Source organism: Electrophorus electricus, chromosome 19, assembly GCF_013358815.1.
Source record: "Electrophorus electricus isolate fEleEle1 chromosome 19, fEleEle1.pri, whole genome shotgun sequence".
Lineage (NCBI taxonomy): Eukaryota > Metazoa > Chordata > Actinopteri > Gymnotiformes > Gymnotidae > Electrophorus > Electrophorus electricus.
This window is the reverse complement of record NC_049553.1, coordinates 13,148,854-13,174,555: the sequence shown is the minus strand read 5'-3', so window position 1 is coordinate 13,174,555 and position 25,702 is coordinate 13,148,854. Positions and strand designations below refer to the sequence as shown.

Sequence of the window (25,702 nt, the reverse complement as noted above, 5' to 3'; positions counted from 1 at the left end):
GCCACGGAGGAAGCAGTTGCAGGCAGCCCTGTGAGCGCGAGCGCAACGCTGACATGAGGAGGTGGCTCCTCTCTGCTCCTCGCACTGTGGCGGCGCCGAGCTCCTGACAAAGCCCAATAAACAGTTGATCCAGTGCATAATGTGCAGTGTGAAGCTCAGGGACGAGGCGTGGAGGCAGATCTCACGAGACTGCAGCTGCTTTGAGTGCCTAATGACACTCCTGCTAATGTTTCCAGCACCAGAGGAGGCGCAGGAGACTGCACACACATACACATACACACACACACACACACACACATACACACACACACCCACTAGAGGACGAGCATTGCGGTGCCTTATACAATGATTACAATGTCCAAACGCACCCATAATGTCATACATCACTGCCTTCATGAGCACTGCGCCTGGAAACACACCAGCTCGGTATCACAAATATGCCAAATGCATGTATATCAGTGCACACCCACGCACACACACACACACACACACACACACACACACGCGCGCGCGCGCGTGCACATACACGCACACGCATACACACAAGGCACTCAGGATAGACTTGAGACCAATTCAGAAAGCTCAGTCTACCATGAGGTCTCCTTTCAAACCGGGCCACAACGCAGAAAGTGCTATTTTCCCCTGACCCGCCACCCCCGCCCCTCATACTTTCAAAGCTTTGTTATCTTCTACCGATCTTTCCACATCCAAGCACTGTGACGCTCCAAACGTGGAGAAATTGCAAATTAACGGCAGAGTTCTGACATTCAGACCGGCGTGTGTGGGGAACGCCGATCCTGTGACACAATAACGTCTGGAAACGTCTTCACGTTGGGGAGCGGTGCACCATTTGACACAGTCAAATCACATCAGACGGGTATGTCTAATGAAACACGCATACAAAAGGAAACTCATGCAAGAGTCTTTCACCAGCGTACGGTAGCGTGTGCTGTGTGGAGCATTAGCCCGCAGCCGCTACGCATACAAGTACCCCATATACGGGTAAACTGAGACAAAGCACCGTCACTCCTTTACACGCAATCATTTACAACCAGTGGTAAACATCGCATTCTGCTAGAGACCTACAAAATCATAATTTAACGCACGGTCAACAGCTGCAAGCCAAGAATGTTGCCATGACAGCCCTCTTTTATGAATGTAAATGAAAGATTAGCATAGTATATTCATATAATTAACAAAGCAATGAAAGCTTGCGCGCATGCTTGCATTAGCCCAATGCCAACGGCCTTCCACCAGCCCTCAAGCGTGATCGTCAACCCGCGCCTTTTTGACAAAGCGTTCTTTAAGTACACCACTGCCCACCTGCCAAACCTGCACTCCCTTATCTGTGGCCATCTGGACGAGGAGCACTTATCTTGTTCTTGCAGTGCCGCAGTGAGAGCAGGGCTTGTTAAAAAGGGCCTCCCTCTCGAGGGTTGAGACAATGGGAAGGTCTTTTGTAGACGGACAGGAGGACAAGGAGACGGGAGAGGTGGTGGGATGGGTTTGGGATGAGGGAGAGGAGTTCCAGGAAGATGAAGGAATGAAGCCTCTCCGAGTGCAGAGGTCAGGGGGTGGCGAGAGCCCGAGAGCGTCTCACACGGACAGGAGACAGGAGGCATTTCAGCAGGTGCTGCAGGGATACCTGGTCACTGGGTTCTCTTGGAGACAAAACATCTAAAAATATTTCACCCCAGACAGTTAAAGTCCTGAAGTCATGCCTTCTTTGTGAAGTGCAACACCAACACACGTTTAGCTTTGTTCGTCATCACAGTGACTGCTAGCTGTGTACTACACATGGCGTACAGCGGTGTGGTCTACGCCGAAGGATTACATTTCATTCATTTCCTTCTTCTTTAATTTCCTTTTTGCTTCTATTTTTTATTAACAGCATAATTTTTTTTTCCCTTACAAAGCAGTTTCCACAATCAGCTCTGCGAATCGTAGCAGTTCTCTCGTCCGTACGACACCGGCACCGCTCCAGTAGGGGGCAGCAGCTAGCACGTGGTGGGTGCAGGCTGAATATATTTCAGAGCTACCAGTCGTACACTTCATCATGCACCTCAGCATGGCGGCAGATGAAGCCATGCCAGCGCGTCCCGCTTTCCGGGAGGAAGGACGACAGGAACCCGCCGTCCCTCCGGCCCGACATAAACGCGGCCATTTGCTTTCTAGGGACCCGCCGGTGTGGCATGTGGCACAGCTGGGACTGAAACCTGACACCCAGCGGTAGGCGCCGCCACAGTGCTAATCTGTCCTCGTACCAGGTACTGGCTTTGCGGAGGAACATTTAGCCGTCTCATCTGTTTCTCCAGATATTAAAGGATAGCAACAATTTCCAGGCCGAGCGGCTAGCGGCTCTGCCGTGGAGAGCCGCATGGCGTTCCGCACTCGTGGAGGCTCCGATCTCTACACTGGAACGTGTCTACTAATGGCCACCAGTGACCTCCGTCGCAAGAGGGCCGTTTTCTCTTCGTGCAAGATAAAGCTTGTTTTAGCGCCTGAGCAAAAGGTAACACGCAAGTAGGTGTGCTGCATTTCTGTAACACTTCTCCACTTTAAGGAATTTATTATCAGTAGAGGTAGAGAGAGAGGGCGGAAGAGAGAATTGGTTTACACCGGCGTGAAAGACCTTACTTAGAAGAGAGGTGAGAAGGCTGATTTGAAACCTGCACCCAAACTCCACTGACCTTGATCGGCTGTGTGGATGAGCGTTAATAACAGGCTCTTAAGAGCGGACAGCTCGCCCTCTCCCGCAGTTCCCGAGGCAACTGGATCCCAGGACAGCAGGATGCTGTGCCCCAGTCACGGAAACCCGAGCCGCAGCCGTCCCGGAGCCAGAGCCCCCGCAGGTCCTGCCCCAGGGAGCGCAGGAGGCTTTCAGGGGTAAACATACCTCGGCGAGGCCTCCTCCGGCTCTCCGGGGGGAGAGCTCCACCCACCCCAGCCCTGCATGCAGTCGACTCTCTCCCAGGGGAGGCATTCCAGCAGCCCTGCCCAAGCATCTGGAGAGTCCTGTTCAAGCGCGCGCATGTGTGTGTGTGTGTGTGTGTGTGTGTGTGTGTGTGTGTGTGTGTGCGCGCGCGCGCACAGAGGGGGTCGATACAAGGAAGAGGGGAGTGGGAGGGGGTGCTGTAAACATTCCTCCAGCCCTGCCCAAGTCGAAGATGGCCTGCTCCCCAGAGACACATTCCTGCAGCACTCTCTCTCTCTCTCTCTCCCTCTCTCTCTCTCTCTCCCTCTCTCTCCCTCTCTCACTCTCACCCTCTCTCTCTCACTCTCTCTCTCTCTCTCTCTCTCTCTCTCACTCTCTCTCTCTCTCTCTCTCTCTCTCTCTCTCTCTCTCTCTCTCTCACTCTCACTCTCTCTCTCTCTCTCCCTCTCTCTCTCTCTCTCTCTCTCTCTCTCTCCCTCTTTTCCTTCTTCATTTTCTCTCTCCCCTTCATCTTTCTTCCTCGCTCTCTTCCTCTGCAGTCCAGCATTAGCGCGATCAATAGCGCCGATCGCATTAGGGACACGGGCCGATCCATAGCCCCAGATTCCCTTAGCGTGGAGGCAGCGGTCGCACCTTAAGTGCACAGAAAGGTGTTAAAACTCTCCCAGACTGGGGCGCAGGGGGATAAAAGCAGCCATTGATCGGGGTGACACACTACATCTCTCTTCCTCCCTCCCGTCCCAGTCTCGCCTGCTTTCCTGCCGGTCCGGAACGCAGGTGTGTCCAGCGCTTTCATGCTCCTTTTTTCCACCGCTGGAAGAAAAGACGCTCGCGGCTGCGTCCTAAACCTCGCAGAGGCTCCGCCTGTAAAGTGCTTTTAATAAAGGATCCGTCTGCCCCCTTTCTCTGGGAAAAAAAATGGAAGAAGTGAGTTTGCTGCACTGGTCTCTTTTGTTTCAGGAGTGGCAGGCTGCATGCTGCTCCTCGACGCCAGAGAGATCGTTTACAACGAGGTCTTTCGGCAGTAGCCGTCGTGCGGGAGGGTCTGATTCGAACAGCTTTTCAAGCATTGTTCAATTAGGAGTTATTTGTCTGAGAGACTGACGTTAATGAGAGTTCGGGATAATGGTAAGGAGACAGGAGAGCACGCTGTCTGGGGTAGGGGATCACAACCCAACCTTCACATCCAGAAAAACCTCCCAGGAAGCTGGAAGCAAACATGACTCCAGAATTAATGAAATCATCAAGCAAAAGAGCGAGAGAGAGAACCGGTGTCAGTCACTTCCCCGGACCAAAAACACGAACCACCTCGGGGACGCCCAGACGTGTCTGCGCTGAAGTATTCCTGCCAGAATCACGTACACATATGCACGACTGTGCTAGGAAGAGCCAGACTGGATCCACCAGGCGAACCGAGCACCCGCTGCACTAGCGTGTGTGTCACCACTGTGTCACAAACGTTTCCATGGTGAACGCACTCACAGAGCACATCAACGGCATTAGGTCTGCGCTAAATTATTAACTAAGACCCTGCCTTCCAGTGGTCCTGGGTTGATAGCCTGCCTTTTTCAAATGAATAAAATAATATGCCCCATCACATACATTTCTCATTCCCTTTGCCTCATGGATTCACACACGCACACACACACACACACACACACACACACACACGAACACATGTGCAACGTGTTCATAAAATCTATTCCCTCATAAATAGAGCAGCTTCCAGTGAATGGAAAATCTCTGTAATACTCAAATGGGATATCTTCCTGGTCGTCTAGACACACGAGACCCATCCAGATCATTCGTGCCCTGTAATTTGTGGTTAGATACAAGAGGATTTTGAATGGTCACACATCGCAAATACACAAACTACCCTCTCTCCTCCTCTGCCCTCTGTCTCACACTCTCTCCCTCACTCTTTTTCTGCCTCTTCTACATCCAAAATGAAAGCGCACGCGCATACACACACACACTCGCACGCACACACACACAGCCTTATTGTGTGTAAAACACACCAGTGCTGTAGGGAGACGCAGAAGCCCCGCCCACAGGATCAAACCACTCTCAGAGCTTAGTCCACTTCTCATAGAAAAATATTTACTCTACAATTTGAAAGGTTCTTTTTGGCAAGATACGATGCTTTCTCAATCTGTTTCAAATTGATCATGTTCCCCCCACGAATCAATGGCTTCTTTTGTTGGTACAAAATTAAGCCGGTCCATTTTGTTAAGCACATGTTTAGCTCGTACTTTGTTAAAATAAAAGTCTTGCCCTGCTAATTAACCAAGTATCTGTATAATCTTTATAATCTTTTTTTCACAGACACAGACTCTAAATTAGACATTTCAAGGGTAAGCAATTTTTTTCTTTGGTGGCAGCAGTTTGTATCTCAGAGCTAAATTGTGTCTCAGAGCTAAACTCTTTGAATGAAGGATAGGACTTTGGGTCAAATTTTTCAAGCTACAGCCTGAAACAAAATCACTGATATAACCTGCAAACCCTTTTCTAAAACACAACAAAACATTTATTAATTTTTCATTCAGCTTCATACTTGACTCAAAAACACATGAGGACAACAGATTTCAATAAACAGGGCAACAGGGCAAAACACACACAAACACATTCACACACACACACACACACACACACTTATTTAAAGACTTGAACTGTGCCATTTACAGTAAATCCAGTGATCCACATCACTGACGGACTTGTAGCAAATCTAAAGTAAAGAGGACATGCAGCCTAAAAAAGGCGTTTCAGAAAAGCCTTTAGCCGATACCATTAGTCCTTCTTGTCAGTGTATTTTTAGCCTTGTTCATACATCAGACAAGCAATGACATCCGTCTGCCAGTGACCCCCAGACAGTCGCTGATATTAACTGGAGGTCCAGAACACGGCAGGAGTTGACAAACGAGAACTCGCACGACTGCGATCTACCTAACGCGCGAGCTCCCCTATTACAGCCCACAGGGCCAACAAAAGGGTGCTGTGTCTGCGTCGGGAAAGAAAGAACCACAGAAAGGGATGTCAAGGGAAGGCAGCGCGTTTTCACGTCGCTTCTGACTGGCTCCATGGAAGCTAGAGCTATAGGCAGTAAGGTGAGGTCCGACTACGTGAAACGCTGGAGGATGAACCGAGGGCGTCGAAGCTCCGGTGCGTCGGCCCCGCCGACCTCGTCCAAACGAAGGGAGAGAAAACAGAAGGAGGCCGGGGAGAGACGCGAGGGGCCGGGCGGCGGGGCCAGGGTGACGGAGGCGGGGGCAGTAGCGCGCTGGGCTAGGCTGAGGGGTGGAGGGGGCATTGTTTACCTGTCAGCTGACACTGATTAATCTTGTGTTGGGCGAGATCGCTCAGCGAGTCGAACACCTGCCGGCAGGCGCGGCAGCTGTGCTCCTCCTCGTCCTCCTCGCCGTCGTCCCCTTCCTCGGGAGAGCCCCTCCTCCTCCTCAGACCCGCGTCCTCCGCATCCTCGCACGGCCTGGTGGGGGCACACTCGCGATCTGCGGGGCAAGAAAGACGGCAGACAGCAGCACGCCGCGGTCACTGCGGGGTCTGCGAGGCCCGGCGGGGCCCTGCGTCTGCTGAGAGCCCGAGGGCTTCGGCCCCCAACCAAGGGCCATACGTGCATATAATCAGACCGAGCTGGAGTGAGCGTACACCTCACCGACACTTTAGGTTAGAAATGAAACTGGAAGGCTAATGTATTCGTTATCGCCAATGTATAAACCTTTCCTTCTAGAACTACAATGTCTTTCTGGAACTTTGCCTCTCTGGAAATACCCTCACCACTTTCAGGAAATCCTTTTCGGTGGCTTTTAGCCCAGAACTGTGGGAAAAAGCACCTCACAGCAGTCTACGACAAACTGTGTGATATAGGTAGGTCAACAATAATGTGATACCTGAAATTTGCTTCAAATGTTTTTTGACGGTGACGGTGATGAAAACACATAAACACACTCCTTAATAGGCTCACACCGAAGCTGAAAGCAATGCACTACACATGGAATCAGGCAGTCGACCCGAACGCACGACGAAGCCTGGCGTTGCTGGCCAAGCAGACATCGGTGTGTGTGTGTGTGTGTTACGCTGTCAACGTGACACACTTCCCTGAATAATTCAGCCGTGTTCGCAGGCAGCCGCGGGTCACACACATCAATATTCCCCATCCACAGTGTTGTCTTTCAAAGCCCAAACAGGTCTGCAGTATCGCTGCCCATCAATCTCTCCCACTGCAGTGGCCGTCTCCTTCGGAATACGGAATGGACTTTCTGGGCCAATTCCTAGATCAACCTCGTCTCAAAATGGATCTGAGAGTCATGAGACAAATGGACGCTGGCATGGGTACGTCCAAAGTCTCCTCCGTCTTAACGATGTCTTAGCCACACTCTTAACATATTTATTAATAATGCATGAAGATCACAAAGCAAACGTTTCATACATTTTCAGGTTCAGTGAAATACATTTAAATCACAATAATAAACATCTTTCTATATTTTAATGTAAAGCTTGGGCTGATAACAGTCGAAGTGATGTTTAAAGTTGGTACCTGTTGATAACAAGCAAACATATTTGCTTTCAAGGCAAGATGTCAAAGAAACAGGCAGAAACCCAAACAGAATGAAATGCAGCCAATCCAAAAATCCGAATCTTTGCTACGCAACATTCACCATCCGAGTTCGAACTGCATGCAAGAGTTTGACTGAGACTAGTCCCAGATGTGTATACCGGTACACCACCAGTCCCAGATGTGTATACCGGTACACCACCAGTCCCAGATGTGTATACCTTCTCTTGCTGCCCTATTCCTGTCATGCAACCATAAACACTTTGTCCAATAAAAGCTTACTTAATAATTTTGTTACTATATAATTCCACTTACACACGACTGATTTCACTGTGTTATCACTTGTGAACAATTTTATCAGCATCTTACTTTTGCTTTTCAATATCTTGAAAGCAATAACTCGTTGTACGTGTGTTATCTGTGTTTGGCTAGTTTTTTTTTTTTAATCTCATATTTCCTGATGGACTTCAGCTCACACTGATGGTGACACAGAAGCAGAGATGGAAATCTGACCAATCAGAGCGCATCACCTGGAACCTACTCCGATTTTCCATGAGAGAACACAATCCCAGCTATTAGCTACATTAAAGCGCAAGTTTCCTGTTTTGTTTCAGTGTCTTGGAGGACCCATAAGGCCAGTAACGGTGAAATCCATGATGAAGGTAAAGACATCAAGACTAAAACCATTTCTACTCTAGTTTTTAAACATGTTGCTATTCAAGACTCTCTCATATTAGATCAATTCTTTGCCCTCATAGTTTCAACATCTCCTAAAAGACAGGTGACTAACACCAACTAGTCATCCCAGAAAGAAAATGGCAGAGTCTGACTTATGACCCATAAACCTTGGAATTCTGTTAAAAATTCTCAAAACTTCATAATATTGTCTTTAATTCAGACATCTGTTCTATCAGTTTGTCTTTTAGATTTTACTACAAGCACATTTTATTTTTCTCTTTTAATTATTTTCTTATTCTTCTCGTTTTCCTTTGCAGTTCATCTGCATCATGTAAAGCACTTTGCAAACCTGTTTTAAACAGGTATTTTAAAAAGCAAAACAAAATGTATTATTGTTGCTATAGAAACGTGCAGGTTAGACACCTGTGCATCCGTTCAGGGCACCAGGAGTTCTGGTGTGTTTTGCTATATGAAGTCACCAGAGCAGCTTTCTCGCCCATGCGGAAGGATGAGCAAAGATCTGTGTGGTAAAACCCACTGTGAAGGTGGTCCTGCTTCAGAGCGGGACAAAAGGGGACAAGTTTATATCAGCCACCCAAGCTGCGTGTCCGTCTGGCGGACGAGAGATCAGGGAAGCAGGGTTTCAGGAACATTCCCGCTCTTGAACCTCACGGGTTCCGCTTGGTTTCATGCCTTGACACAATTACTTCACGTGTCGGCACAGTGCGGCACGCATATCTACTCTAGGCGCGGATTTGAGCGAAACGTCCTGTCGTGCTCGACGCCCTCCACCCACGTGACAACCTCGGAGAGCAGTCGACGTGCGGACCCTCCTGTCTGGGCCTTCGGCGGCAAGGCGAGGCCGTTTCGTACGGGTGTGACATTCCTTAAGGAGCACCGCTGCAGAAGTCCGGGCCGGCCCGGATTCTTTCCTCTCCCGGCGCCGTACACTTGTCCGCCAAGCACCGCCATAACCCGACACCCTCCATTGTCCTTCTCTCATGTCGATGGAGGCTTGTGGAACATACCCTCTAAAAATATCAGCGCGGCCGTCCCTGCGGAGCCCCCGCGGAGCTGAGCAGGAGGCGGTGGGAGAGGACGAAAATCCCAGCCTGCTCATGCCAGATGCTTGGCCAACTCGGCCGAAGGAAGCTTTGGGACAAGGGCCAGTCATGCCAAGCACGGTCACCCGAACTCCGTCAAACCTCGGCGGGCGTGACCGCAGCAGTTCATGGCTTTTTCCAGACTGTCAGGCGTGTAACGTGAGAGAGCTGGCTCGTCTGGAGTGCGACTCTGCGCTCGGCACCACGCGCTTTAGCTAAATCGCCTGCGTTCGTGTTGCCGTTGGTTTATTTAGACGGCTTCGGCCACCAGCCCTTAGGTGCGGTAATTAGAAGGAATAACATTTCATTCCAATTACAAAAAAATTCCATTGCGTTTTGCTTGCGGAAACCTGGTATTATTATGCAGCCAGTACAAGCGGCACTTTGTTCAAATTTCTGGACATGTAGTAATCCAAGTCCTAATACTTTGAGTATTTTCAGTCACTGCTGACCACGTGGGCTAATCAAAGACTACACCCAACCTTGTGCGCTAATGCTTCTAAAAATGACTTCACTTATCTGCCTGGAACTGTGAAGACGAGACGTTCGTATGCTGCCCTCACGCACCTGGTTCCTAACACAAATCGGCTTTTGGTGCTGTCAGGGTGAGCGGTGTGGGTGCTCGGCCGAAGGAAGGTCACCCTGATCCACGGGATTAAAGAGTTCAGTGTCAGTAGCGGCTTGCTCTACGCCCAGGTTTAGACCCATTAATCCATTAGATCTAGACATCCTCCGGCCCAATCCCCAACAGAACGGGCGCGGGATCAATGGCAGTCAGCTAAGGCTGACTGACAATCAGCGGTCATGCTTTTCCATGTCAGCTTTTTTCCCTTTCAGACCGGGGAAAGTGTGCTAAGGACTAGGACAGATTGGGATACAAAGAGCGGGTCACCGGGCTTAGGGAATATGGGTCGGACAATTGTTTTCCAGAGGTGTCGCCATTCCGAGGACGTTTAAGTCATTGATTTGCACAGTTAATAAGTCATAAACCAACTGGGAGCGATATGACAAAATAATAACATATGCCCTGGTAATTGTGATGATGCATTTATGGTATATAGACACATTTTAGGTAATTCATCTATATAAACTTGTAATAAAACGGCATGAGAGCAGTTAAAAAAAAAAAGAAACACTATATTGTGCTTGCAGATCCAATGAGCAGGCGTTAACCTCTTCTCCATGGGACTGGGTCTTGGTGTTATGATTTAATTTTGTCCTCTGAGGACAGTGATTGGTGCCATTTAAAGTAAGCAGGCAATATCACGGGTGTGCTGCTGGTCATTCGTCACTGTCCGGTAGAGCTGCCCACACCGGAGGCACTCCAGTGACATTCATCATTCCGGAACTTTCATCTCGGGTCAGGCTGTGACACCTCCCTGACCTAATATTATTGAATCTTTTCTGCGCTTAAATATTTATAGTGTTTTAATTGATGTTCTCTTCCCAGCTATGGGGCACCCCTGCTGAGGGGCTCCACACCCCCGACTGAGCGCTCCGCTTCACCCTACGGAGCCTCCCACTGTGACAGAAGGGGGGGTGGACTCTCTCTTTGGCCTGGACTCTACCACCCGGCAGCAGTCGTCTGCCAATCTGTTAAACCACCAGAGAGAGACATAGTGAGAAAGTAGAGAGACCGAAAGAGACGTGCGGACGGAATGGAACAAGGGCAGATGGAGAGCCTGGGAACACAGGAAGCAGAGAAAACAGAAACGCTGGAGATGAAGAAAGCAAAGACTATTTAAACCAAATACTTACACCGAAAAAAAAAAATATTGTGCATGTTTTTATCACTCTGAAGTGATTCGTTTCCAAACTGTCTTGTATGACCACAAAATGGACCGGTATCACATCCAAAAACGTGTGTCCTCAACAGAGTCAGACCTGTTGCTGTGCTGTGATTCTAAACATGGATTCCACAATAACGATTAAGCCCATCTTTACCGCTCGGTCTGTGACTTGTATATACCGCCGTATGTGTACATGCTACTGCAGAATATCCAGCAATGGCCATTAGTTCCAGAAATTTGAACCGGCTGTGCCAACCCTGAGCTAGAGGCCAGCATTAGCAAGCCTTGAGCTGCAGTTCCTGAGAAAGCCCGGGGGATTCCGCCATTGTATCTGGTGTGTGCTGCGGCGTCTAGCTAGCCCCGCAGCTGATCAATAACGGCCGGAGTCAGGTTCAGACGGTTGCTCGGAAAAACAGGCCAGATCAGGGGACGTGCGCGGACCGGCCCCGGCTTCAGGAAACAGCGCCCGGACCCCGGTTATTGTAGTCTCAACACCTCCGCCTGCTAAACAAGTGGCCTTGCGAGCAGTAGCAGAGTCTTCCTCTCCTCCAGGATCCGAGGAAGGGCGGAGGGGCACCGTGAGGGCTTGAGAATGCCCGTCTTTGCTTCGTCTTCTCTCTTATTCCTACGATCCCTCCCCGCCTCGGTTTCCGAGAGATCGCACATCTACCGAATTTTTCATGCCCCCCCCCCCCCCCCCGACATGAGCGCTGCTTTCTCCAAACCCGAGTTCAAATTAAGAATTTATTTTAACCAGCGAGCGGCTGCGCTCGACACATGTCTGTGTCTCCTGATCAAAGGTGCGCACGTTGCTTTAGTGTAGCCTGGGAGAGCGATCACACACAGGAGGACATTAAGATTGAATAACCTTCACACCGACACCCACTTCTCATTATGGGTGCAAAAAAGAGGATTTTTTTAACAACAAAAAAAAAAAAAAGACAGAGAGAGACGTGGAGAAAAATCACAAAAGCTCGAATCGCTCCACCCACACGCGAACCAGAAGGGGTCGGGAGAAACCCGGGGCCCCTGTCCACCACGCTGCCCCGATCACACAGGGCAAAGAGACGCTTGCTCTCCGACCCGGCGTGCCAACTGCGCCCCGGTCGCTGATGTCAGCACGGAACGTGCTCCCGGGCCTAGCGGCTGTTATGCGAGACCGGAGAGGGAATCATTTTTTCCGGCGCGCTGCCGTGACGGGAAACAGATGTACCGCTGCTCTGCACGCGTTCTTACGTAGCCACATGAGAAGCCGTGCATGTTAATGCAGCATTCAAGTCCATTCTGGCTAAGTTAGAATAGTCCCTGAAAGCTGGATCTTTGTGTCGGCGTTCGTGTTTAACGCAGGGAGGGGTTTTTGCTGTTGTTTACGCATTTTCTTTTTTCCATTCTCATTATTTAGAAATTGCTAGTACATATGGCAGCCAGATAACGTCAACCTATGACTTCATTATCCACTGCACAGTTCATCCTCTTCGTCCTCCTGCCGAGGGGGTTCAAATTGGTACCAGTGATTCATTTCCAGTGTGTTCTGAAAACACTAGCACTACCCACATTCTTTTATAAACACATCACAGAGCAGTATCTCAAAACCAGGATATGGGTTGTGTTTTCCAACTCCACCTGGTTTAGTCCTCTGCTCTGCTACACCCAGTTTGGGGTGGTGGTGACAGGACACACGCTCCACCGCGCTGTGCAGAGGAGCTCCAGGAGTGGAGCTGGAGAAGCGCGCCCCCCCCCCCCACACACACACACACACACACACACACACACACACACTCCGCTGGATGTCTGGCTCCAGGGAAGCGGAGTGCAGCATGAGAAAGCCAAATCCCAAAGTGTAGTGAAAGCAGCAGGGGTTTCCAGAGAGCCCCAGCCCTAAAGCCATGCCAGGCAGGCAGTTTCACTCAGCACCCTCTGACTCGAAATGTATCGAGGTCTGTTCTAAAGCATTGCTTCTCAATTACACAGGAGATGCACAGCCGCAAAGTGCAGCCTTTACAGCAACTAATGCGGTAAACAAAACAGTAAACAATACATTTGCGCCTCTTCGAGACAGGAAAAGTGGCGAGGGGGGGTTAGCGCTTCTGGAATGCAAAGGGAATGCTGAGTAATTTAGTATGGATACTGTTACAGTCCTCTGCCTCGAGGAAGGCGGAGAGGAGAAAGACCTGTGCGAAGGAAATCAAAGCTATCAGAGTGAGAGCGAGACCCCCCACACTTCCTGCTCCTCCGCCGTGTTCTTGCAGGGAAGAGATCCACTATTGAGTGAAGCATCTTGCCATGCCATTAGTGCAGTCGCACAACAAAGGAAATGAATAATAGAGAGGCTGATTTCAGCAGAGCCAGCGGAGAGCAAGCCTCCTCGTCTATTCCCTCGCTTTTCCCTTCCTCTGGCTGCAGTCCATTGATCTCGTCCCTCTCGTTCTCTCGCACTCTCTACCGTTTTCTTTCTCTCGCTCACTTCCTCTCTCCCTCCCTCTGTCTCTGATTCTCTCCCTCTGCTTCTCCAATTCTCTCTCTCTCCCTCCCTCGCTCTTTCTCTCTCTCTCCCTCTGTCTACTTTGCAATCCAGTCCAAATGTCCTTTTTTTTTTTTTTTTTTTCCAAATACAAATCCGAGTCAGTCCACTCCAGTTTAGCCAAACCGACAGCCTCTTCCACAGAATAGCTCAAACCCAACACAGTCGGGGTGGAAAAAATGGAGAGCATAAAGGGGGGGGGCACAAGACGCATGTGGTTATAATTACAGCCAGGCAGCATAGCTGTACAGCCAAGCTGTGGATCTTAAACCCACTTGACTTTGGGAAAGGAATAGAATAAAAGAGTTGAGAGAGAGAGAGAGAGAGAGAGAGAGAGAGAGAGAGAGAGAGAGAGAGTGTACTGTCTCGTCAATTCAAGCAGACCACACTGCTCTGAGCAGGGAGAACACAATCTTAGCATAACTTCTCTTCTAGACACATGGCAAACAACTGTATGAGTGGAGAACTCCTTTCTTCCTCGTTCCTTCCTTCTTTCAACCCTTCCTTGCTTCCTTCCTTCCTGCCTGCCTCCTCCCTCCCTCGCTCACGCGCCCACTCCCTCTCTCCCTCCCTCACAGAACAGACTAGAAACATACCTGGAGGCCAGTTTAACAGCCTCTCAAAGCTGTGGCACTAAGCTGCCTTGACAGAAAACAGAAGAAATTTAAAACACAGAAACCGAGACTTAAAACCAGCATTCAAATCCACGTACACCACTGAACCGCAACCCCTAGCTTATAATACACAAAAACATCAATACTTGAGAGGTGAAACCTTTTGGCATACTAAAAATAATATAAACCATAATAAAAAAATATATATTACAAAAAATCTCAGATAAAATCAACATAGATTAGGGCTCTGCTTGCAAAATAGCATATGCTCTCTCTGGATTTGACATCTTTTTAAATATATGCTAGAAAACATCCTTGATATAAAACCTGGCATCAAATGACTTGTAAATTAGTGTGGTAATTATCACCTAAAGTGCATTGTTAAACGCATGCACAATGCACTGGCCCATTAAAAGGAAGAAAAGTTGGATCTCTTAAGTTATTTAAGACGACATGCTTTTAAGAGGAAATGCACATATACCAATAAAATAACTGAAATACATAAATAAGTAGGTGTTAAAAGTAGGACTGTAGACTGGAGAAACATTGCTTTTATGGCCAGTGGTGACGAGTATGCACTGAGAGTATGGTCCAGGGTTATCTAGAGTTAACCCCTTCAGTGACTCATGCCGTGAAATGTCTACTAATGATGTAGAACACTGCAACATTCACTGTGAGCTTTGCTTTTTGTTTCAGAAAAATTGATTTCTTGGTGAAGTTAGAGGTCTACTGCAGGTCTACTGACCACTGCCTGGAAACAGTGCTTCTGTTAAAAGGTGAATACTGTATTGTATTATTTAATAATACAACAAGGCACTAACCACATTCACCTGCTGTTGTCACCAACTTGGCTTTTCAAATGTGAACTGATCACAAGCAGAGTGAAACAGGAGTACATTTACACTCAGTAGTCTCTGTAATTCAGAATGTCGTTCTGTAATTCACTTTTTTCAAATCTAGAGGCAGCTTCAAGATTGCTAATAATACATAAAACAAAGGGAAAGTTCATGTTATGCTAATGAGGTTGCGATAACTCATTACTTTCCATTCTTCGTTAGCCATATTAGCATTTTAGCATTACTGATTAGCATATTAGCATTAGTGATGTATTCCTTTAAAGCAGCAATTAATTTGCAATGTTGATGAAATGTGATTCAGTTGAATATGTACACGTACTTTTCCTCCACCTTTTCCTCTGTGGTACATGTGTAAGGGAATATAGCAGCATGATGAATCTGAATTTGACATAAATTGACACCTATTGACATTAATTCAATTTTAGGATCTCAATATTTGACCTTGTTGCGTGTTGCCGGTTTGTGTCGAGCGCAGCCAAGACTCTGTTGTTTACTGTTGTCACGGATACCAGCACGAGCTGCTGTTATGGTGGCCAGGCAGAAAATGAATCAGCGTCAACTCAGCCGACGACACTGGCAGGCTGCGAGGGGCTGCGGTCCCCTTTCCCCCCGGCTCAAGTCATCCATATCGGGTTTAAAATAACCACGCGTGGGCCCTAACCTTTCCACGAGACAAATGAAGAAGCTGCCCGCTCGTCCCGAGCAGGCCTCATTCACAGGCGAACGATGAGCGTGTGACCTGGATTACGCCGCGCCGCCTGGAGGCCAACGGTGTGTGCCACACGAGGTGACAGGAGGCATTCATCTACTAAAGCACCCGGCGAAAGAGCAAACGACGCGAGCAAGCGTGCACACACACACACACACACACACACACACACACACACACACACACACACCTCCGCGCACACGCTCCTTGTGTGTGCGCGAGTACGCTAGCATGGCCATGCGTGTGTAAACAAACACGAACCACGGCGAAACTCATCAGCGGATGTTCGTATTAATTCGCAGAGTTGCTTTGATGAACCGTGTTGGCAGATGGATACTGAACACAGAAATAAACCAATGGTAACAGGTTGGTGAAACCAACAACAAAAGCCATATTAATGACATCATTTGCTTAAATGCAGAAACACAAACTGCATATAAATGTTTGGATTCTAAGCAAAAAAAAAAGTATTACCACTTAGAATGGCAGCCTGCCCTGGAGTGTGTGGGTCCTCAGTCACATTGTCTTCTACTGCCATGGAGAAAGAGAAAACACACACACACACACACACACACACACACACACACACACACACAAAGAATTAGACAACAAATAGGCCAACCCATAAAAACCTTGGCTAAACAATTTTTTCCTAATCTTTTAAACAGATCTTCTGTGTCATGCCGTTTTTACACCGATATTCGGGGAGAGCTTTTTCGGCACAACTTCGTGGGAGCGCTCAGGCCTGAGCTGGGCGAGAGTTCTCCTTCGTGCCCCTGCAGACGCGCCTACGGCCACCCCCATAAATCACTTATCGAGTTGAGTAATAACACAATGAATTATGAGAAAAAAAAATCTCCCCGCCAACTTCTCAGCACATTCAGTGGCCTGCTGTCCGACATATGAGTAACTCATTGACTTGCCTCCCAGTGATACACTAACAGTCTAATCGCAAACTCCAGAGCCACAGAGAGATGTGGGCACTCAAAAAAAGAAAAGAAAAAGAAAACATAAGTCAGAATAGAAGCTGGTTGCCAAAAGTAACGTCTGCGTCCTCTCCAGGTGTTACGGCAGGCTTGGTGCACCCTCATCCCCCACAGCTCTTCAGCTTCCTGTCTTTCCATGAGTTGAACCAAGTCTGTGCTTCCCAGTGTTTCTCAAGCGCTGCTGGGAAGCTAGGCGCTCCACAAACGAAACCTGGCCTCTCCTCCCCCCTCCTCTTCGTCCTCCTGCTCATCTTCCTCGAGTCCGCCGTTTAGGCAAATTCATTACGCGACAATCGAGCGCGTGACCGTACACCTCGCGCGCCTGCTTCATTAGCGGCACCCCCCTCCCCAGCTGAAACGGGACGCGCGCCGGTCCGCATGTCAGGTGCGGGGAACTAAATGGATTTTAGCAGCGGGACGAGAACAAAAGACTCCCACCTGCTCCACGGAAAATGAGGGTCTCCGGGAGGAGGCTGGCGCTCCTCGCCACTCCGCGCCCACCGCCGGAAAACTCGGCCTCCATTATGTCTCTTCTATCTACCCTTTCATTTCCTGAGCGTGGTGAGTGGAAGCTCCGACAAGAGGACCCTGCTGGGGGCGAGCCAGCGACGGGCCGGGCAGGAGGCTGTCTTGAACAGAGTCTTTTAAAAAGCCCTCCATTTGCCATAATTAAGTCGGAGGCCAGTGGTGCTGGAGAAGCCGGGCTGTGTGCGGAGGCAGCGGGGGGCGGCAGGGCCGCTGGGACTGACTCCCTCTCCTCCTAAAAGCTCCACGGGATCTTGAGTCAAAGCTTGGCATGGAGAGAAATCAAAATTGTGACTGGTTGGATCATTACAATGCATCCCCACCCCACCCCTTAACTTTCATTTTTATTTTTTTTTTGGGGGGGGGGTTGCCACGTTAGCGGCATTGTTAAGACGACCGCAGCCATTCATAGTCGACAAGAAATCTCATTTATTGCGAAAGAACCTTTAGAGGAGATCGCTGCTCATTTTGATGGACGCTGAAGAAATTTGTCGGAATTTTTTTTTAGCAATGTAGAAGAGAAAACACTAACACAAGTACCTCAAAACTAATGCTCATATTTTTGTACAGTCTGCTGTGTCTGGGGAAGAAACCAGGGAGCCAATCTACCTCTTGAGTCATCACCAGCAAGTCTTTAATACCGAGACCCGCTTGACTACCAGATATTCCCATCCAAGACAGACGTGCAGCTGCGGCACCATCTCCTGAGCTAAATGGATTTCTCTGTCACTGCAGAGGACTGTGCGTGCAGGAGCTTTTCGGTCTGGACAAGAGGAGGTTTCTTAATAAATCCCCCTTTGTCGAGCGGGGGGACCCAGGCGAGGGGAGTTCATATTTTTGTTTTGATTACCGTCCCTGTCGGTACGACCCGAAGAGTTCAGGCAGAAAATTCGCTCTAATGGCACGATCAGAACTTCTGCGGTATGGCCGCAAAACAGTCGTTTGTCACCGCAGCGCTCTCATTAAAAAAAAAAAAGTTTCGGCTATTTAAACTGAACTACGCGTCTCGGTCTCTTAGGAATGCTGTTCTTATACACACTACATAAATTCCCGCTTGGTTGGATGTTGTAATCGTCTGTCCTGCTGGGCAAATGATTAGTCATTAGCAAGGACAACAAATATCAAGAAGACAGGGCAACCTGCCATACCGAAACAGATCAGTAGGCTCCAGCACACGACTCCGCCTTAGCGCGGCCACGCGCCAGGATGCCATTGAGGAGTAGCTCACGTGCGTAGAAGAGAACGCTTTATTCAGCGTTCTGCTCCATGACCGTACGGGGTGCAGAGTCAGAGGGAGTGGATCAAAGCAGAAGGGGCAAGAACAGAGAAACCGGAAACGTCGCACTGGGAAATCCAGCGACGCACTGCAAAACAACTGCAGTTCACTGGGAAATCCAGTGACGCGCTGCAAAACAACTGCAGTTCACTGGGAAATCCAGTGACACTGCAAAACAACTGAGTTCACTGGGAAATCCAGTGACGCACTGCAAAACAACTGCAGTTCATTGCTTTCGTTACTGTAAATACATTACGCAATCATGAGCCATAACTATGTGTGCAATCCATGTGTGCTTCTATGCAAGCAAGGTCACGAGGTGACAATAAAATAAAAACGAGATGGCGTGGACCACAAGGAACCAAATACATATAAACGTGCACAGATACAGTACGGTAGGTTATGTATCTTACGGCTGCACAGCGCAAGATACAATCTGGCATATATATTATTACTACTTACTGCCACTATGAAATACACTGAAATAAAAAAAAAAACGAAAAAAAAAAAAACTGTTGACAGGACACAGATAATAAAACTAACCTGAAATTGTTTGGGGGATTCTTTTTATTTTTAATAACTATTTACATTTGTTGGATCATGGGAGGTGACTCATCAGGACACCCACGGAACACTTATCTGGAATGTCGATGAAGCTAACAGCACTTAATAAACAGTGGTTGGGACAAGCTCGCTGACATATCGCAATAATGACTAATAAGTTACATATTTCGTTGTTTCATATGTGCATAAGCACACACACACACACAGAATGCTGCGTGAGTAAGCCCCTGCATGAATCATTTTTGGGGACACCGATGATATTTGTATTTGTGCTTGGTTTTATTTCTGAGGATGAAAGTGCTGCCTCACACATGCAATTTACACTGCAGCCAAAAAAGGAGGGAAAAAGGAAAAACAATGAAGCCACCAAACAGGCCTCCTTTATTCTCCCAACACACTGCCCTTCTTCACGCCATCTGACTAGCCTCCCGAAACTGAAGACCAAGCCCTGAAAAACAAGGCCCCGTCTGAACTGAGAGGTCAAAACTCGGTGGCATTTGAGAAACACTGTCCTTCACAGATCCTTCATTACAGTCTCGGTGCATCACGCTAGATGGCTCTGCTGATGATCTGTGAATGAATACGTTTAAATTAAGCCATTCGAAGCTAAAATAAGCTAATCCAGGGCTTTGGAGACTTGCTGGGTCTCTCACCTGCCGCTTCCTCAGAGGTGTGTTTTCAGGCCCACGAGTAGGCTACGTAATGGCACCTGGGATTCCTGCTAACAGAATACAGTTATTTGTACCGCAGTTAGTTTATTTCTTTTATCTGCACGGCTGGTAGTCCTACGGGTCGATTAAAGTTTGATAAAACTACCCGTTACGTTAACTTTGACCATACGAAATTCCATTTTTCACAAGGCATCTTAACATCCGTGTCTTATTGCTAAATATAACAAAAACGAAGCCGCTATGTGATCCTGCAAAGACCAACTTTTAAATCAGTCTTTGAGTTGAACCAGAATCTTCAAACGAGCCATGAGCACGGCATCATGCTAAAGGTAGCAAACTGCAAAACAGCCCTCGGTGTGATTAACCGCAGCCGACTGCTCTCACCAGCCGTATCATCGCTGGACTCGTGCAGTAATTCCTTTTCAAAGAGGTATCCTCAGCAAAGAGCCCACCGGGGTAATAGGCAGCAAGCCCCCTGCCTCCCGCCGCAGAGACGAGCAGAGATATTCTGCTCCAGATAGCTAGGGACATTAGAGCTGCTGCACGGCAGAACAATGGGGCTGTCCTACAGGCCGGATGGCCGCGAGCGAGGCCCTCATCAGGGGAATCAGCACTCAATTTAGAGCCGGTCACGACGGGTCAGCCCTCCTCAATTAAGACTCAAAGCTGAGACAGGGAAAACAGGACGAGGCCGACATCCTGACAAGTGGCTATTGAATTCGGGGACATGCTGTTAAAGGAATAAATCGACCAAAATCAAACTGGCTTTTGAAAACGGCGCTTATAACGAATGTCAGGTAGTAGCCTTCAATTAGCATTATGCAAATTAGATTAAGTTAATTGGTGTCTAGTGCAGGAGTAATCTTAGATTGTAAATTACATCATGAATTATTTATTTGGAAGGATATGTTGATCGATTAGTTCACAATGTTTTTCTATTTTTTGTGTTGTAATAATGTTTAATAAAATCTCATAAAAACTTTCAAAAACCAATAAAAAGCAAACAGAAGGGAACGTGAACTTTAAATTGTTGATTCTAAATGCTAATTTTATCCAACAAAAGCAAAAAACACATTAAATTAGCAATACCATTAATAATTAATACAAATCTCAACTGCACCCATAACAATGACAGCAAAATATTTGAGCATATTTGTTAAGATGATAATTGCCTGACAGACTACAAATTATGCGATTATGTGCACACTCACAGCCAGAGCAGTGAGAGACAGGGAAAACGACCAGAGACAGTCACCAACCAGGACCGAAGAATAAAAAGAAGAAAGGGAGAAATCGGCCAGCTCCCGAGACACCCCGAACAACTTACAGAGGCAAGTGTCAGGAGAAGTGACAGCTCGGCTAATGGGATTTTTTATGCTTCCCTGACAGTTATATTAATGATAATGATAGCCACATTTTTCTGTTATATTAAAGAACGCTGATGAGGTTGTTATCACAGCCATCCAACAGTGAACAGAATACACACCTATCAACATCTTAAAGCGTCTGCTATTCAGAGGCTGATCTTTATCAGGTCCCAAATACAATAACTGACATTTAACTCGGAAGGACCTTTAAAATTGCCTTGACTGTTTTATGCATGAACTGCTCGCAATTTCTACAGAGTCACCAAAATAACTTTTTCAAAAATTATTTTCTTAATTAAAATCTCCTGATATCTATATTTAGCACAAGCAGAACAGAGCTCTCTCTTCCGCTTCTCAGAAAAAGGGGGCTTTGTGATCATCTACACACTGCCATGACAGCCCAATCACGATGATACAAACTAACAGAAAACTACAGTCTTAATCATGAAAGACAATCAACATGAAGCAATAGTTTTGAATTCATGCACTTATTAAATTTAACTGTATTAGGTGTGTCCTGGGGATTAAACTATGGCCTTTACTTCTGCATTAAAAAAAAATTATATATATATATATATATATATATATATATATATATATATATATATATATATATATATATATATATATATATATATATATATATATGCAACCTCCATATCAGGTGGAACCCTGTCTTATAATAAGTTTTGAAGTTCACAGAATAAGACGGAGAAATAAAGGTGAAGTTCATGTGGATCTATGACAGTGGCACTATGACTGCTGATGGTTCATATTCTTAGCTGTGCAGGCTCCATTCCGGGAATGCGAGAGCAGGTATTCGAGACCCAGGCAGGGTATCAGAGCTGTATATGACAGAGGAATGATTTCATGACACCCAAGCTGCAGACGCTAAATGGTGCTGAAAGCATATTTACGTATGCAGACCTCCCTTGAAACATGCCAGCCAATAAATGCATGCTGGGGCCTGTGGGAAAGACATTGACGGACGTGTGCGCGTGCATGGGGGTCCGGTGATCGGACACCACAGCCACGTCTCAGAGAGCGAGAGAGGGAGAGAGAGAGAGAGAGACGTGGCAAGCCTCTTTCGTGCCAGAAAAAAGCACTGAAACCACTCTGGCTGGTCTCGGAAACAGCCTGACAGGCGGCGGGCGTGCGAGATGCTGATAGGCAGGACTTGGGTAAATGTCAGGCGCGGCACTTGAAGTGTTTGCATACAGGAGGATGATGCATGGCCTTGGCCTGTAGCGTTTACGGCCCCCAGCAATAAGCACCGTCGTTTCTGCTGCAAACACTATGCAGAGATGGGGCTTTGTGTAAGGAAGTAGACTATGAATATACTCTTTTTTTTTAAGGAAGGATGGGTGGGGTGGCAGGGGGTCGACCCCCAGCAGGATCTGCTCACATATCCTCGGACAAACTCCCAGGCTGAGTCAGGCACTGGGGGGAGGGGGCAGATTTGGACTGAGCTGCTCTGACTCTCTCCTGCACCTCTAGGTGCTCTGTTTGGCGCGCTCTGCCTCTCTTCCATCTGGGCTTTCACCTGGAGCCTGGCCGACACATTCCTCCACTCCTCTTCCCTAGACACAGTTACCGGGATTCAGCCTGCAGTGCCAGAATACCGAACGCAGAGGGGAAGTGACGACTGCTGCTCTCAGAACAGTGCAGTCTCATAACTGTCGAACTGACACCGAGACCTGACATTTGTACCCGGGGATCATATTTCCTGACAAACATACAATTCGTCCAGTGGCTCCATTACTACTAATTAGGCAAAGAAAATCCTGTAGACCACGCGGTCCACAGAAATGTTCGAACGTACAAGCCCACAACTATAAAGCAACCGGTGCGGGTTCTGCTGAGCATGCTGCCAAACGCCACACTTAGCAGCCTAACTCAACGCAGCAGCGCGGAGCCGATGTCTTCAGCCCCGTCAATGCGCTGTTTGCAGCAGGAGAACAACACAGCTTGCATTGCATATACAGAAAAACAGAACTACATACAAAAATGTCCCTGCAGATCTTTGGAGGAGGGGGGAACCAGACAAAAAAATTATTGCCCTGTTGGAACAAACATGTCACCACTAAATGTAAAAAGCAGATGCTATTACTTCAAGCAAATATAACTACATAGTGTCTGCTTTTATATGTGTATGTATATATATATATATATATATATATTTTTTTTTTTTTTTTTCCTTCTAATTGGTAGTGTCCACCACTGAAGGGATGTGTGTGAGAACAGAAAGGATAAGATGTGAGTGCATTCATATTCTCCCCTCCCTGAGGTATTGATTTAAAATGGTGGCTGAAGGAATACACTGCAGACCGTGTAATCTTCCTTTCAGCTGATGACTTCCGAGAACGAACGGCGGGCGAGAAAAGGGGCCATGCAGACCACAAGCTGAGAATGTGAAATTGTGGACAATTATTTGCTGAGCAAAATACAAAGGCTGCCAGATGAACTGGAGCTTAGCCATGAATACCAGTGGCTACCCTCAAAGGCTACAAGAGAGGGGGGGAAAGTCTGCATTCTATTTACTTTACACTGTGTGTGTGTGTGTGTGTGTGTGTGTGTGTGTGTGTGTGTGTGTGTGTGCACGCGTGCTTTATTAAGCTGAAGTCTTAAAAGTCTTTCAATTCTGTCTTGTGCTGAGATAGTTAAAATGTGTATCAATACAGGAGGACATTTTATGTGTAATGGGATCAAACAGATCCACTTTCTCCCACACGGTAATCATCACGCCACGCTGGCGTACCTAGGAAGGGCTCCTGTCTGGTTCAGCTAAAGATCAACCACCCATGAATCTACACCGCGCACGGTTCCTCTCACCCCACTCGACGGCTCCACTTTTGAAAAGGAACCTTTGGACCAAGAGGTACCACTGAGGTTCTGGCCCGTTCTACTGTCACTTTTGTACCAAAAGCGCGTTCCCCCTTCAAAAGTCAGCCTGTTCTAGGATTCGTGTCACGTGGTGTGGCACTCTAAACTTACATTCCATCAGGCCGCCCGACACCCGAACTCGCGCATCCCTCTCGGTCCAGATACCTACAATATTCCAGGGACTGCATTCCAGCACACACGGAGAGGACATTGGAGAGGGGGACCAGAGCGAGACCCTCCTCGATTCCCGTCATGTTCTCTTGCTAGGATAATTATAACCAACAAAGTTGTTCCAAGAGACTGTTGGGCATTTTGGCTGTTAGAGTGAAATGATGCAATACGCATAGCTTACGCAACGTTCTCGACCAATATCTCATACTCGGACCACATCTAAGCGCGTTCGTTGTCTTCAGAGGAAGGACCAAACGGTGCACGTTAAGCACAGACTACAGCCTATGCATGCAGTTCCGAGCGCAAACTAGGGACGGTTGCGTGTCTGCAGTTGTGCCAAGCTACTAAATTCGGTTCGTCTCCACCTGGAAACACTCGTCTTACAGGCAGCGAATGTCACTTACCTTTCAGGGATCTTGGCTTAGCTTGCTTGCGGCGCGACATCCTATAGAAAACCGCAGAAGTCGCTCAGATTTGCTCTGATAAATTGCATTCAGTCTGAAATGAATATCCTGCTGAATTCTCACTGCCAACTAAGCCCGTGACGTTAAACATTACAGATCAGTTCGTGATGCTCAAATCACGGTTTCGGTTTTGAAGAGGGACGGGTTGTGTAAAATCCAAATTTTCAACAGCCTACCTATTTAGTACAAAATCGGTGTCGGGAAAAGTGTTAGAATGGAACTCGTGGTAAATCCGTCACGCGCATCCATCTCCTAGCAGTAACTATCACGTGCGGAGAAATACGCGATTTCGAGCAATTATATGATATGCTATTTCGCTTATGCCTTTAATCTTGCAATTGCGTGAGAAAGACATCAGCAAACGCCCGCTGCGAAGGAGCAAAAAAAGGAACAAAAACAGAAGAAAAAAAAACCCGACGGAAAAAAAATACTTTTTTCTTACATTGCCAAGTACTAAAAACTAATTCAGACTCTCCCTTTTCTCACTCCTGTTGGCTATTCGTTTAGCTACGAATCGGGACTGAGTCTGTGTCTTAATTGCTGTTAAAAGAGGAGGAAGAGGCAGAGAGAAGATGTGAGCTCCCTCCTCATCACAAACCTGCAAGGTCTTGGACTGCGCTGTCGCTCCGGTAGTCCACATAATAATGGAAAATGGAAGCAAGGCCCCCAAAGCCATCAGGATGGCTCCAGAGGGGGCCCCTACCCCGCAGGGACTCGCTCTGTACGTAATCACTGAGGAAATCATTGTCAGCCTGCCTGCACTCACACACTGACAGAGAGGCATGATTAAAATCCGCGGGACTGCGGCAAAACGCGGACGCGCGGATGGCGCCGGATCCGGAGCCGCAGCTTGGCTCGCTCCCACTCGCTCCCACTCGCGTTAGGCAGACGGACTGGTCCCCCTTCTGGTGGGAAAGGCTCAGCATGCACACCGCGGCCGGAGCCGGAGCCGGTGACACTTCACCTGTAAATGAGCCGGCGCCGTGCTGCATGGTAACGCAAGTTAAAAAAAAATAGC

At 47.8% G+C, this 25,702-nt stretch overlaps 1 protein-coding gene across 4 annotated transcripts in view; it reads right to left on the bottom strand.

The window, feature by feature from the left end:
- The window catches only part of LOC113585511 (zinc finger protein 521), a 105,092-nt gene extending 79,652 nt beyond the window's left edge, over positions 1–25,440 (bottom strand). Inside the window, exons 1-4 of one of the 4 annotated variants that reach the window (XM_027023030.2) lie at positions 25,283–25,306; positions 24,625–24,665; positions 16,252–16,308; positions 6,250–6,441 (exon numbers count right to left, since the gene is read on the bottom strand). In XM_027023030.2, the coding sequence (XP_026878831.2) occupies positions 6,250–6,441; positions 16,252–16,308; positions 24,625–24,664 (289 nt within the window). In that variant the 5' untranslated portion in view covers position 24,665; positions 25,283–25,306. The other 3 variants (XM_027023033.2, XM_027023032.2, XM_027023034.2) reach the window with 3 other exon arrangements.
- Positions 25,441–25,702: the final 262 nt, after the last annotated feature.